This window comes from Varroa destructor, unplaced genomic scaffold (assembly GCF_002443255.2).
Source record: "Varroa destructor unplaced genomic scaffold, Vdes_3.0 BEIS01000004.1, whole genome shotgun sequence".
NCBI lineage: Eukaryota > Metazoa > Arthropoda > Arachnida > Mesostigmata > Varroidae > Varroa > Varroa destructor.
In genome coordinates this window covers 51,005,673-51,017,653 of record NW_019211457.1, presented here as the reverse complement: position 1 = coordinate 51,017,653, position 11,981 = coordinate 51,005,673, and the positions used below count along the sequence as shown (strand labels likewise).

Genomic DNA, 11,981 nt, shown 5'->3' with positions numbered 1-11,981 from the left:
CGTTTATTGAGTGATAGACATAGACCATTCAGGAACAGGTAAAAGTTGTGACTTAAGCGCGCCATAGCCGTCGTTGAATATGCTGACACTGCTACTATAGTTGGCTTAAGAAATAAAAGAAATTTTTTTTATTTTTTTTCCTATGCCTTACAAATTTTTCTTTATTGTTCCGAGCATCCCAAATGAGTTTCAACTTTATATTTATCGACTTATTATTAAAACTTTGGTTAAAATAAAACCCGTTTAAGATTTATATGTTTTTTACACGGTTTCTAGCCCGATAATCAATTTATTGTCAGAACAGACGGCAATATTATCACGACCTACTAGATGTTTTGAAAAACTTTTTTCGACTTAAGAAGTTTCTTTACTTATCCACAAAATCAATCCTACACGCTTTAGCTGCAAAGGGATCATTTCGATCACGTCTCATATTGCGCAGACGCTGATCACGGTTCACATTGTGCACGTTTGCGAATGAGCGCGACGAAAAATAAGCGGTCTGCCAATGTTCGATATGCGCTGTTATCTGAAAACGATGAAGGGAACGCGGAGATGAGGAGAGCTGTCATCAACTCAAAGCTTACGCCGCCAGATGGAACTTCAAGCAGCTTGGCCCCTTTTTTACTTGAGGTGTTCGACGACTTCAAATTGTAGGTGAATCTGCGTTAGTGTATTCGTCATGCGAACAAGCTTTTCCTGTCCATGGTGTCACCTGCAAGTCATTCGTCCTATATAGTGATAATTGTAGGTGGCGTTAGATGCTAATGTATCTAGTAAATTATAGAAACTCGTAAATTGTTGTGTGAAAATTCCATTCATGTACGCTCATGCCAATTTCTCAAAAATTTAAAAGACCTTTAGTGTGACCGTCTCTTCATGCGAGAGGCCATTTTGAAGATGTCGGTCGCAGCCACTACGTAGAACTACGAAACCAATGCAGAACGAGGAGCACTTACCAGCTGAAATTCAATCTTTGTATTTCGGACTCAAATGATCGATATAATAGCTCGATCAAACACGCTGCATTTCACGATCAACTCTGACCACGCCGTTAACATATATCAACATAGACTGTATTATTCAACAGGAATTATTCTCAACTGCTCATCCATTTTTTTTATGGCACTACTCTGTGAGATTTTACGGAAATTGTAATCTAGAACGGTATGAGAGTGTCATTGACGTCCACGCATGCACAGGGCCTTAATATCTCGGAACAAAATAATGAACAAATGTCAACTTTTCCCAACATCAGATTCGAAAGCATATTTTAAAAGTTGGGCGTTTCGTGCTGCTTTTGTCTACCTTTTTCAAGGACGAAAACAGATACCAATAGTGCTACGAGTGGCTACTATAAGATACCAATCTAGGTACAAGTTGCAAGGAAAAAAATGAAAGCGAATACGATGAATCTATTTTAACTGCGATTTCATAGTGATGATGACATGATTACAGACAATTTCGCTTGATGCAGTATTTTCACTTACCTAACACCAAGTAAAATAAAAAATTTGATCACACCTAGTATTCTGAAGATCCTTTCCGTGGTGGAGAGCCAATATTTCAGATCACAATAGACCCCCGAAATTTTATTTTTTTTTATTTTATTGAAGTACTTGTTTATTTAAGTATTGATTGATCCACGTCAAAGCTTACGGTGTTCCTGTAAACGAATTTACACGATAATTAAATTATCCTTTCTTAGCTCTATGCATATAATCGTTTCCAAAGATTTTGAATGCAGATGCTTGATATGCAATTGTGCCAAAATGGATACTGACACATGCGTCTTTTTTCTAACTGACATTAGCCGCATCATGAGTCATATTTTGTTGTACTCAAATAACGAGAGACGACCATTTATTTATACAATACTGAATCAGTACGTGCGGATTAGCAGAGTCTACCCAAAGAACATCGATCACAGATGTGGCAAATTTGATCCATTTTGTGACACAAAACTTTAGTTAAAGAGAGGGTGTCCTGTAGGCCTACTCTGAAAAAAGCTACGATTAAATGCATTAAAACATTCAAATGTACTCAATAAATTCGATTCTGTAACCGCCGAGAGTAGCACTGTATTCAGAAGTTTTCGGTTAATTTCGCGAACTTCTGTGGGTTACTTTAAATGGGCCGAAACTGTACCGGTGTCAGTACACCTCATTCGCAAGACCCAGATGTGTAGATGTTGTAAAGCCGTGCTACGAATTTACCAATCCTTATGCTCGCTATCAAACATATTCAGCGCATCAATTGTTCTCGCTGGGCGGCGACAATACGAGTTTTGTGGGAAGGATAGACGATCAATACCGAACCAGTCTTGCAAAATCCGTCAAGGCTTTTATATTCCGAATGTGTATCCGAGAATCCAAACGTAAAAAAAACCGCACGTCAGCTGATAATGTTTTACCTTGCAAACAGAAGGGTGTAGAGTAAATACTCAATGTGCCGGCTTGAGGGCCTAAGGCAGGGCTGTACGTCTTATCAACCTCTATCGACGACAAATCTGTGAATCCATCGTGTGAAAAAGTAGGAGTCGACCCCATTGGGCAGAATACACAGCCCCGATCGTGACGAGCATTGCCACGACAGTAGGGCGTTTCGTGACAGCAGTAGGTCTAGTTGTGTAGATCTATTGTAGCGGCCTCATACTGCATGACGGCCCCAACAGCGTCGCATACCCAAACTAGTGTAATCTGTCAGTTGCTCGTGGAAGCAGTGGAGTCCCACACGAAACAGCCACAGGCAGATCGCGAGGTCTGGCCAGCGCGACGTGAAGTTGAACCTACTAGGTGATAGAGAAAACCGGCCGCGCGGTAAAAACATGCCGCTGGATAGGCGCGACTGAGCTGTAAATATATGATAAATACACGTCGACGGCTATATAAGCGCAAACAAAGTGCCGTGAAGTATACGTTCTTGCCGGTCAACGACGAAAATAAGCCCGTGCACTTGATTATATTGTGAGTTTTTTGAAACTCGGCTGCCTGCAACCAAAACGTAATCCGAGCCGATATTTTGTTGTGCTTTTTTGCACAGTCGCTCGTTATTGACAACCAGCTCTAAATGATTATAATGCATCTCAGAATATGTACAGTATATGGGGTGGTTTGTATTATTTTGCATTGGAATGAGAACGGGTTCTATTGTCATGGTAAACCTCTAGTCTTAGTAGAAATTAATATTTTCAGAACAAGGCGCGACCCTGACAGCTTATATTGAAGTCTGTTTAACTAAACGACGTGTCAGCTAGGGGTTTAGAGTACAACCCCCGTGTTTAAGGTAGGTGGTCAAAAAAGATATATCATAGAATGTACCGTGGCGTAACCTAACTGGTATATAGCACAACGATAGATATGTCATTCGATAGAATGACGTTCTAAATTAGGAACCTTGTCATTAATATTTATCTCACTAAATTTGTCTACTGAATGAGTTTTATTCATTTTTTAATACTATAGGTGCGTCGGTCAACCTACTGAAAAACGTTCTTTTTAGTAAATTCAAGGTGTGCGGGGTGTTGTCACCGTGAACGATTTATCCTGTACTCGTGTGCTATTTCGAAATTAAATTCCAAGAGCCTGTATAAGGACTAAAATTACGTAAAATAAACATGTGGCTTGGTAAAGCGAGTCTTTAACCAAATAATGGTCGAAACTGACTATTTGGATCAGAAAAAAATTGTTTTTAGATATCTCTTGTGCTCTGTCGAACGTCACATCTGATGCAATAATATTGCTACGCGGTTATCTGTCTCACTCAGGGGGAAGTGTTTTGAAACTCAGAGCAACAGTTTTTATGATGTGTATTCGTTATCGAGCGGCTTCGCAACTTTCGCCTGAGCCCGAGGAAGGTGATGGCAAGCCGCATGTTAAACCACGGTAAGTAAAGCATTATAATATACGAAGGGACTGTTTCTACAAAGATTCACTAACTATTCCGCTACTTACCAAGCAGTTCACTATAGCAGCAATTTAAAGCTGCTTGTTCATTACATATCGCTAGTTATATTTGATAACGATAGCTCAGGTAACGGGGACGCGACGATTCTCAATAGATTCTTTTGTACAACCAGGATACAATAAGTAAGGCAGAAAGCTTCCATAACCGATGCTTGAGAAGCAAAAAAATTTAAATGGTTATATAATATAGCTAGTGATTACTAACGTTTGGCGTTTACCAGGATAAAGAAGAAGATTATATGGAAGCGTTTGCCCTTCGGCACGGCTTATGATTTAGATTGTGCCCTTTTCGATGTCGAGAAAATTCATAAGAGTCCTCAACTGAATGCCCTTAGTCAATGGGATTATGACATATTTGGACTTGCGAAGATGTGGCCGTGCACAGTATTGAGTTCGGTACGTATATTAGTTTTTCAAATAATGTGCAATTTGACCAAGATACGACCTAGCCATATAAGTAGACAAATTTATTTGGATATGCGTTCACTCAATATTTTATCCTGTCCAAGGCAAACAGTACGCATAGGCTAACGATGAGTCGACGAAACTGAGGTCTAATTTCCTAGAACCTACAATAGTAGGCATCGCGGCTCAAGATAGGCAGACATTCGTCACTTTGAAAACTTTGTAAATGTTTGTCATTTCTGCATTCTGCCTGGTTGTATTTATCTTCGATATATTTCCGAAGCGATTTTGAGCTTTTGCTTATTTTGTTTAGTTATCGAGTACATCAACAGTGTGTTCTGATGAGCTTTAGTCGTTTAGGTTACAATCGTCTTCCAAAACCTCCCGGCAGTTATGCGAAACTGCGAGTCAATTTCGAGTATATTTGAGAAGTTTTTTTTTTGTTTCAATTGATCTGCTGCGGTGTAGAAAACACGCATTAAACAGCACTTCAAATAACGCATTAAAACAGTCAAGGAGTATCACACGATGTTTCCGATGCAGATGTGTTTCCGCATATTAAAGGATACTGGTCTAATTTCGGCGTTTGGATTGCTCGAGAAAGAGCTGATACTGTACTTGCACGTTTTGGAGAGCGGCTATCGAGATATACCATTCCATAATCGGGTGCACGCTGCCGACGTCCTCCACGGAGTCTACTATCTTTGTACGCAGCCTGTGGCCGGACTAAAACAATCGCCTCGATCGAAGAACGTTGGCACTGCCAATCTACAAGTTGTCACCTCATTCAGAGAGAAGCAATTCGGGGAAAGGCAAAAAAAAGGTGAATGTCCCCCCCCCCCCAAAAAAAAACACTTGCACTTTCACATGTAAAGATGCAGCAGTAGTGATCAGGTTAACTAACCCCACTTTTTCTGTCTAGAAATCGATGATAGTTACAGTTAGTGAGGATTAGAATTTCTTATGCGTGGTGCTCTCGTATGCCTTTAAGATGCACTTTACCAGAGTAAAGTTATCTTACGAAGCAAATTTGATTAAATGTTTTATTTGCTCTTAGTTCCTTTCGGAAACCTTAAAAATATTTGTTGTCTTTGAAACAAATATGTTGGAAGATAAAGAGAAAGAATAGGGAGTATAATATAGCTGGTAAAAACATAGGAATGAACTATTGCTGAAGTTTCTTTAATCACGTACGCCAGTGAGAAACAGCAGATGCACTCGAAGTGATTCATAATATAGCGGAAATTCATTCAACCGCGTATGATATCATCAGGTAACCAGAAGTCGACATTGCCGATTGATCCTAACTCGGAACGCACGTATGGGATTTTAGCAGCAAATATAACCCGACTTGAGCTACTTGCTGTCCTGTTAGCCGCAGCAATGCATGACTACGATCATCCAGGAAGGTCCAACAGGTTCCTGGTTCTGACAAAGTCACCACTCGCACAATTGTACAATAATAGGTACCATTCTCTGCCTGGAGTTTTATTCCGTACTGGTTTATATACGTGTATTTAGCGTTTGTCTTGATAATAAATGTAATGTATCATCGTGCTGTTACTCGGTGAAATCGATGGGAAAACGTTCCTTATAAGGAATTCTCTATCTATTACCAAAGACGTTGTAGAGTGAATTTTTTTGTCTTTCTACTATAAAACTACCGGCACTGCGCAGAATTTTTTGTTGTCCCACTAATTTGACCGAATGAATTTCTTCGAATTTTTTATATGGACATTAAAGGATATTTGGGAGGAACAGATGGGTTTTTGTTTTATGGCACGTTTCACAAAAGCCTTCCACTACAAATGAATGAAGATAAAACATAATAAAACGGACCTTGAAACTGTTAAGCCACATGCATGTGGCACGTCCACATTGTAACGGATGCTCTCCAATATCTGTTTTACTTTATAGGTCAGTGTTAGAGCAGCACCACGTTTCAAAATCGTGGGAGCTCATGGAAAGTTATCCTGAATGCAATTTTCTGAAGAACATGCATCCCACTGAGCGTTCGAAGCTACAACAACTCACTGTTGACTGCGTACTGGCCACAGACCTTGATCGTCACTCGATAGTACTAGAAACTTTCAACGATCAGGTATGTAGTATAAAATAGGATATATATATCCTATATATATATCCTATATATATATATATATATATATATATATATCCCAGTTGTCTGTATAATTTTTTTTACCTTAACATTTAAGGTTTCTCAAGCTAAAAATTGATCATCAATTTATGTTGCCGAGAAGGGATACGTCAAACTGTGCCACGCTCGTTTTCAGGTTAAGGCTGGCCTGAATTGGGCAGATGAAACGCATCGGTTGTCAGTCCTTTTAATGGTAATCAAGCTGGCTGATGTGAGCGGTCCATGTAAACGGTTCGATTTACACAGCAGTTGGATGAACCTCCTTTGCCAGGAATTCTACCAGCAAGGTGAAGAGGAACGTAATCGTGGCTGGGAGATCACCAAATATATGGATGGTAACCACCCGGAAACGGCAAAACTACAGAGCTCTTTCATCACGAACGTGGTTCAACCACTCTTAACAGCGTATAGTAACGCAGGTCTCATGCCCAGCCAGTGGGTACTTCCCGTGCCCCCAGCGCTTGACGGTATGGAGGACGCACCCAGTACGTGCAGGTTTAACGCTTAATAAGTATTCTTGCATTTATTTTTACTGCTCGCACACAGTATCCTCAAAAGATTGAATTCCATAGGAAAGATAACACACACACACGTATCTTCCTGTGATTACGGCTAAACAAGTGATCTTTTTGCTTGCTCGAAAATTGAGCCACTGTAATGGTAGCATCACTTCAACAACACTTTTTTGTACAAAGGCCAGCTGTAACAGTTTTATCTATCAATGACAATACGGTATACAAGCATATCGGAATGAAATCCAATGTTCATTATGGACATGCTATTCGCAGATCAGGGCGACGGAGAAAGGCAATCTCTAATGAAGGACTGCATTCCTATGAAACATCTCCAGGTTAGTTAAGCTGTATTGTTATTTTAGATTATTGGGGGAATAGTATGGTTCGTTCCGTTTGTGCGTGCGTGTTCCTTAGCAGACATTAGGGCATTAGGTAAATGGTAGTAAGTCTTGATTTTTTTTAATAAATTCAATTGTTCTAAAACCTCCAAAAAAGCTTTCTTGCATGCTGGATATTCCTATAAGATAGTACTCCATAAACTTAGCAACAGCGTATGCTAGCTACTACCGCCAAATCGCCCGATGACAGAATGTGCATACATCTGCCTTTGTTGTTCCTTTTAGGGCGTGAAGCTTACGTTTTTTGTAACGTTTAATAAATGGCGCTATCTAGACAAAGATGGTATGCAACAAAAAAAAACAAAGAGTGATACCACTAGGCATGTGGCAATCTAAACATTTCTATCCAAGTCATTGTGGGAACTGTTTCCCGTTATTGTATCATAACGACCTTCGGTTCCGCCTCACTGTCAAATGAGCTATTCCTAATTTCATTCGCCAGTTACGGGAAAAGATAAAAATGTCAGCGCGGGTCCGGAGAATATGAAGCGTGCGACAAAGAGTGCTATACAAGTCCTGGAAAGTAACTCTTACGTTTGCTATATGTGACCGTGCGTTATCGTTGAGAAAAAGCGTCTGGTCTATTTTCTCGAAATTTTTTAAAATAATTTTGTATATTTGCGAAACAAATACGTCGATCTATTGTATGTACGTAGAAAGCAATTCCTAGTAGATTAAGCTCTCAGTTTTAACCAAATAGAAAGCAAAACCTCTTGTCTGGTAGGACCCTGAACCTTGCTTTCTCTCCTGAAGCCACCCAGTTGGATCTACGTTGACGTACAACTTTTTTCACACAACCTGGCAGTTCTGTGCAAAGAAATCGGCTATTGACTGACGCTTCAGCTCGCTTACGGTGAGGTGTTGAGTTGCAGGACTAAACCGTAATTCCTTATTATTGGAAGGTTTTCTGTAAACTCAAAATACTTGAAATGGTTGACAACGGTCCTAGACTACATTTTCAGCCGACTTCCGCTTCGTTTATCAGCCATATTCCTTCAAGTGTCTTCAGATTATCACTATCAAACCTGAACGATCGGTCAGTCAGAGCAGCTATCATGTCTCAATTCTGTATACTGTTTCCAAACTTGACAGATCGCTCTCATGCAATACATTTAGAATTACGTAAGGACCATTTTTCAAGTTCTTATGCGTGCGTGCGTGCTAAATGTCCTAAGCTGTTAAGATAAGATCTTGCACTTCGATGTAACGCGTAGTGCATGCGTCAAAAATGCTTTTTTTTTTTTTTTTTTTTTTTTAATTAGAACTGTGCTGAGGAGTTACGATTTAAAAATGCGGTACAGCATCCACGACTCGAGTGTACAGCGTAATTTGTTGACTCATTGGCTAAATGTACATAGATTAGCGGTATTTCTACAAGATTTTTGATTTTTCTATCTAGTTTTGGCTAATTTTGGAGCTAGACCAAAATAGTGGTTTGGTTTGGCAGAGTTGCGCGAAATAAGTAAAATTCTTAGGATTTTCATTTCATTTTCAGGATAACCTCTCTTACTGGACAAATATACTTGAACACAAAGGTCAAAAGGGAGGAAGCGCATTGTGAATGTAAGGAAAGTCTGACTTTATTTGCATATACCCTATTATTCATGTAAAGTATCTTTAACACTTCCAGTTGCTTACCGTTTGACCCCGCTTTTTAGTTATATCATTTTTCAGTCTGAGTTTCGACGGATGGACTTTCATCAAAGTGTTTTGGAATCCAACTTTTTCAAACAAGTGGTGTGCAGAGCACACGGCACTAAAAGTATTTATAATCACTGTGGAAGTCCTTATATTCTATGTCTTTCATATATGACTGTACCCCTCTCGATTGTCTAGCTGGCGAGCCACCCCACGAGTTGGACCCTGCCGCACTGGAACACCTGTTATTGTAATCGCATAGCTTCCATGCACTCATATCTGCTTCGACAAAAAGCTCATTTCAATTGATAACTTAATTCGCCAGTTGGCCGTCAGCTTTCTGTACCGAAGGTCGCCGTTGACTAGGCGGTACTTGATAGTACACAAACAAAAGAGAATCGACAAAATGCATGCTCCATTAGGTTTCCAAACAGGCTGGTGGCTGGACGACCGGAAAAACCGCTTGTAAATTGAAGTTCGGTCTTTTAAGGCAATCTATTACATTTATCTGTAACTTATGTTGTGATCAGTTTTCCATATTCGTTCAATAATAGCTAAATGGTATAAACATCCTTTTTATACTAAAGCATTTTAAAACAATAATTTCAGATTAATTTCCGTTGTGTGTTTTTTTTTCGGAATATATCTTATTAATTTTAAAATGTTATGTAAGTGATCTACGTACGAAACGATGAAAGTAGACTTAACAGCAGAAAATTATTTTTAACAAATGAAGAACTAGGCAGAACCATCCGTGAACGCAACCTGCAATGGAATTTGCATAGACCTACTATTTGAAAGTTGCTCTCATTCGAATAACCTTATACTCAAATTCTTGAACATTCGGAGCTCAATTGAAATCAGTTGAGCCATATTCGGAATTCGCTATTTCAAGAACCGTACACCAGCGGCACAGATAGAAAGGTAAGTCTGTGTAAGGAGCATCTAGGTAAGCGAAAATTGCCACTACCTAAGTAAATGCGATAAATAGCTCAAATATAGAAAAAGCCACTACAAGCAATAACCAAAGTTTTTTTTCGTTTTGTTCCATGACATTTTTAGGTCATTCAGGGGTTCTTCAACCAGGATCTTCAGAGTCTTGGAACGACTTTTTGGAAAGGAAGTACCTAATAAATAGAAGTTTAGCGTGTGGCCTCGTGAGTCCAGACTCATGGCCGTAAATAAATAATAATAAGTTATTTATCTAGTACGTATTATGCATTGACATATATCGAAATATGCGGTACGCGTCGTCCGTTACAAGCAAACCTTGCCATCGCAATGCGAAAAATAGGATAACGATCACGATCACTCTACGCTAATTACTGAATGATTTTAATCAATATGGTAAGCAAAATAGGTGCTCTTACAGAACTATGTGGGTACCAATTGATGGGTGACAATCTGTTAACCTGTTAACCGTAGGACCCAATAATATTTACATTAATACTGACACTAAGCATCCTGCAAATCAGGTTAGGCGAGGAAATTTTCGTTGAAGATAGCGCTCGTAACCGTAGAATGCTTTGGTATCGTCAAAGTTAAAAGTGAAGAAACACATTTTAAGGTACACATGTTTTCATGTTTAATAAATAAGATGTACAAACCGCAATGTTAAGATGTACACTCTTTCAATAGCAATGTATATAACCCTATATCCAATGTTACTTACGAAAAACGCGTACTACTGGAGGCTGCCAATCGAACGGTAAAGGATATCACTTACTTACGTGTATAGTAAGTGAAGTAAAGTCCCGTTGTTATTTGGTCATAAAAATAATTAGGTACTAATACTTGGCGGTCGATGAGAGTAAGGTTAATCTAATGATCTACACCGGATACATCGATAATAACATTGTACAGGCACAGTAACAATGCCCTCGTTAGGGAGGGAATAATTCGTCAAGGATGTGAAATATATATTACATGTTCTTTTTCGTCCTAGCCGCGCGTCTCTTTTTTTTTGCGGAATATTTTGTGAGCTAAAATATTGCCATAAGGTCTTTCGCCTCAGAAATGAACTTGAGGCGTGCAAAAAGCGCGGGCTTTTTTTAAAGTGAATCGATGCAGTTTTACTTGTAATGTGCCACCAATCATTACTTTATAAATTATAGAATAGGATTATCAGATCGAGAACCTGGTAATGGTGAACGGCACGTAATGCGAGTCGAAATAATGTCAAAATAAGGCATACGCGTAGTGGGCACTGGAATTGTAATTAACAGAGGAGAAATACAGATATATGAAATAAAGAAACAAACATACGGAATAATGTAAAGACATGAAAACAAAGCAGACGATCTTTCCAGTTCCAATTATTCCAAAGCTATGTACCCAAAACTTGCGATTAATAACTTTAATCAATCATTGCACAATAATATTGCCAGGGACCAAATTGGACCTCACAAATAGTACATCAAATTGACCCAAGGTACCACCGTTTCAATAAAATACAGCAGATTGCGCAATTAACTATTGAGTGTGTTAAAAGAATAAGCAGTATTTAAAGCGTACTTGTTTACCCGAAATCTCGATAATTCGCAATGTTTCTATTAGAGACATTGATACGAAAGCCGCATCGTTTTTTTCCGAAATTCAGGGCCTACAAGTTTCCGATAATTAAAGTTACAACGTCCGAACTTCAGGGATACAGAGCAGATTGCTTAGTGGTTTTCAGAGAGGTCAAAGTCGCGCTTAGATGTTAACGTGTAGTGAAATAAAAATAAACACATACCATAAGAAAAACGTAAATGTATCTGTTAAAAGCACGCACATTGTAAAAAGCGGAAGTTATTCGCCAGGGATACCTCCACGGAAGACCATTTTGCCATAAATATGTATCAAAAATTACGGTGCATTGCTTATGTTTAGCTGAGCTGATACACTCAGTAACAGGAAAGTT

The 11,981-nt window shown here is 39.1% G+C and overlaps 1 protein-coding gene and 1 long non-coding RNA gene across 6 annotated transcripts; one reads left to right on the top strand and one right to left on the bottom strand.

Moving 5' to 3' along the window:
* Positions 1–249: 249 nt before the first annotated feature.
* LOC147756333 (uncharacterized) lies at positions 250–1,205 on the bottom strand. The gene is made up of 2 exons (XR_015326392.1): positions 960–1,205; positions 250–731 (listed from the first exon to the last, which is right to left on the bottom strand). It is a non-coding gene; the product is annotated as an uncharacterized LOC147756333 (long non-coding RNA).
* Positions 437–11,551, top strand: LOC111250221 (cGMP-inhibited 3',5'-cyclic phosphodiesterase 3B-like). 5 transcript variants are annotated; one of them, XR_015326347.1, is made up of 12 exons: positions 437–653; positions 3,195–3,285; positions 3,767–3,884; positions 4,187–4,361; positions 4,914–5,193; positions 5,644–5,836; positions 6,288–6,471; positions 6,665–7,013; positions 7,317–7,378; positions 8,937–9,004; positions 9,816–10,003; positions 10,142–11,551. XR_015326347.1 is itself a non-coding variant. In XM_086987031.1 (11 exons), the coding sequence occupies exons 3-10, from the start codon at positions 3,802–3,804 to the stop codon at positions 9,000–9,002; spliced, it is 1,392 nt and encodes a 463-aa protein (XP_086843157.1). In that variant the 5' UTR covers positions 437–653; positions 3,195–3,285; positions 3,767–3,801; the 3' UTR covers positions 9,003–9,004; positions 9,278–9,697. The 5 variants fall into 5 exon arrangements, 4 of the variants coding, with proteins under 4 accessions (XP_086843157.1, XP_022660846.1, XP_022660845.1 ...); XM_086987031.1 differs by lacking the exons at positions 9,816–10,003; positions 10,142–11,551 and adding an exon at positions 9,278–9,697; XM_022805111.2 differs by lacking the exon at positions 9,816–10,003 and having other exon boundaries at positions 438–653.
* Positions 11,552–11,981: the final 430 nt, after the last annotated feature.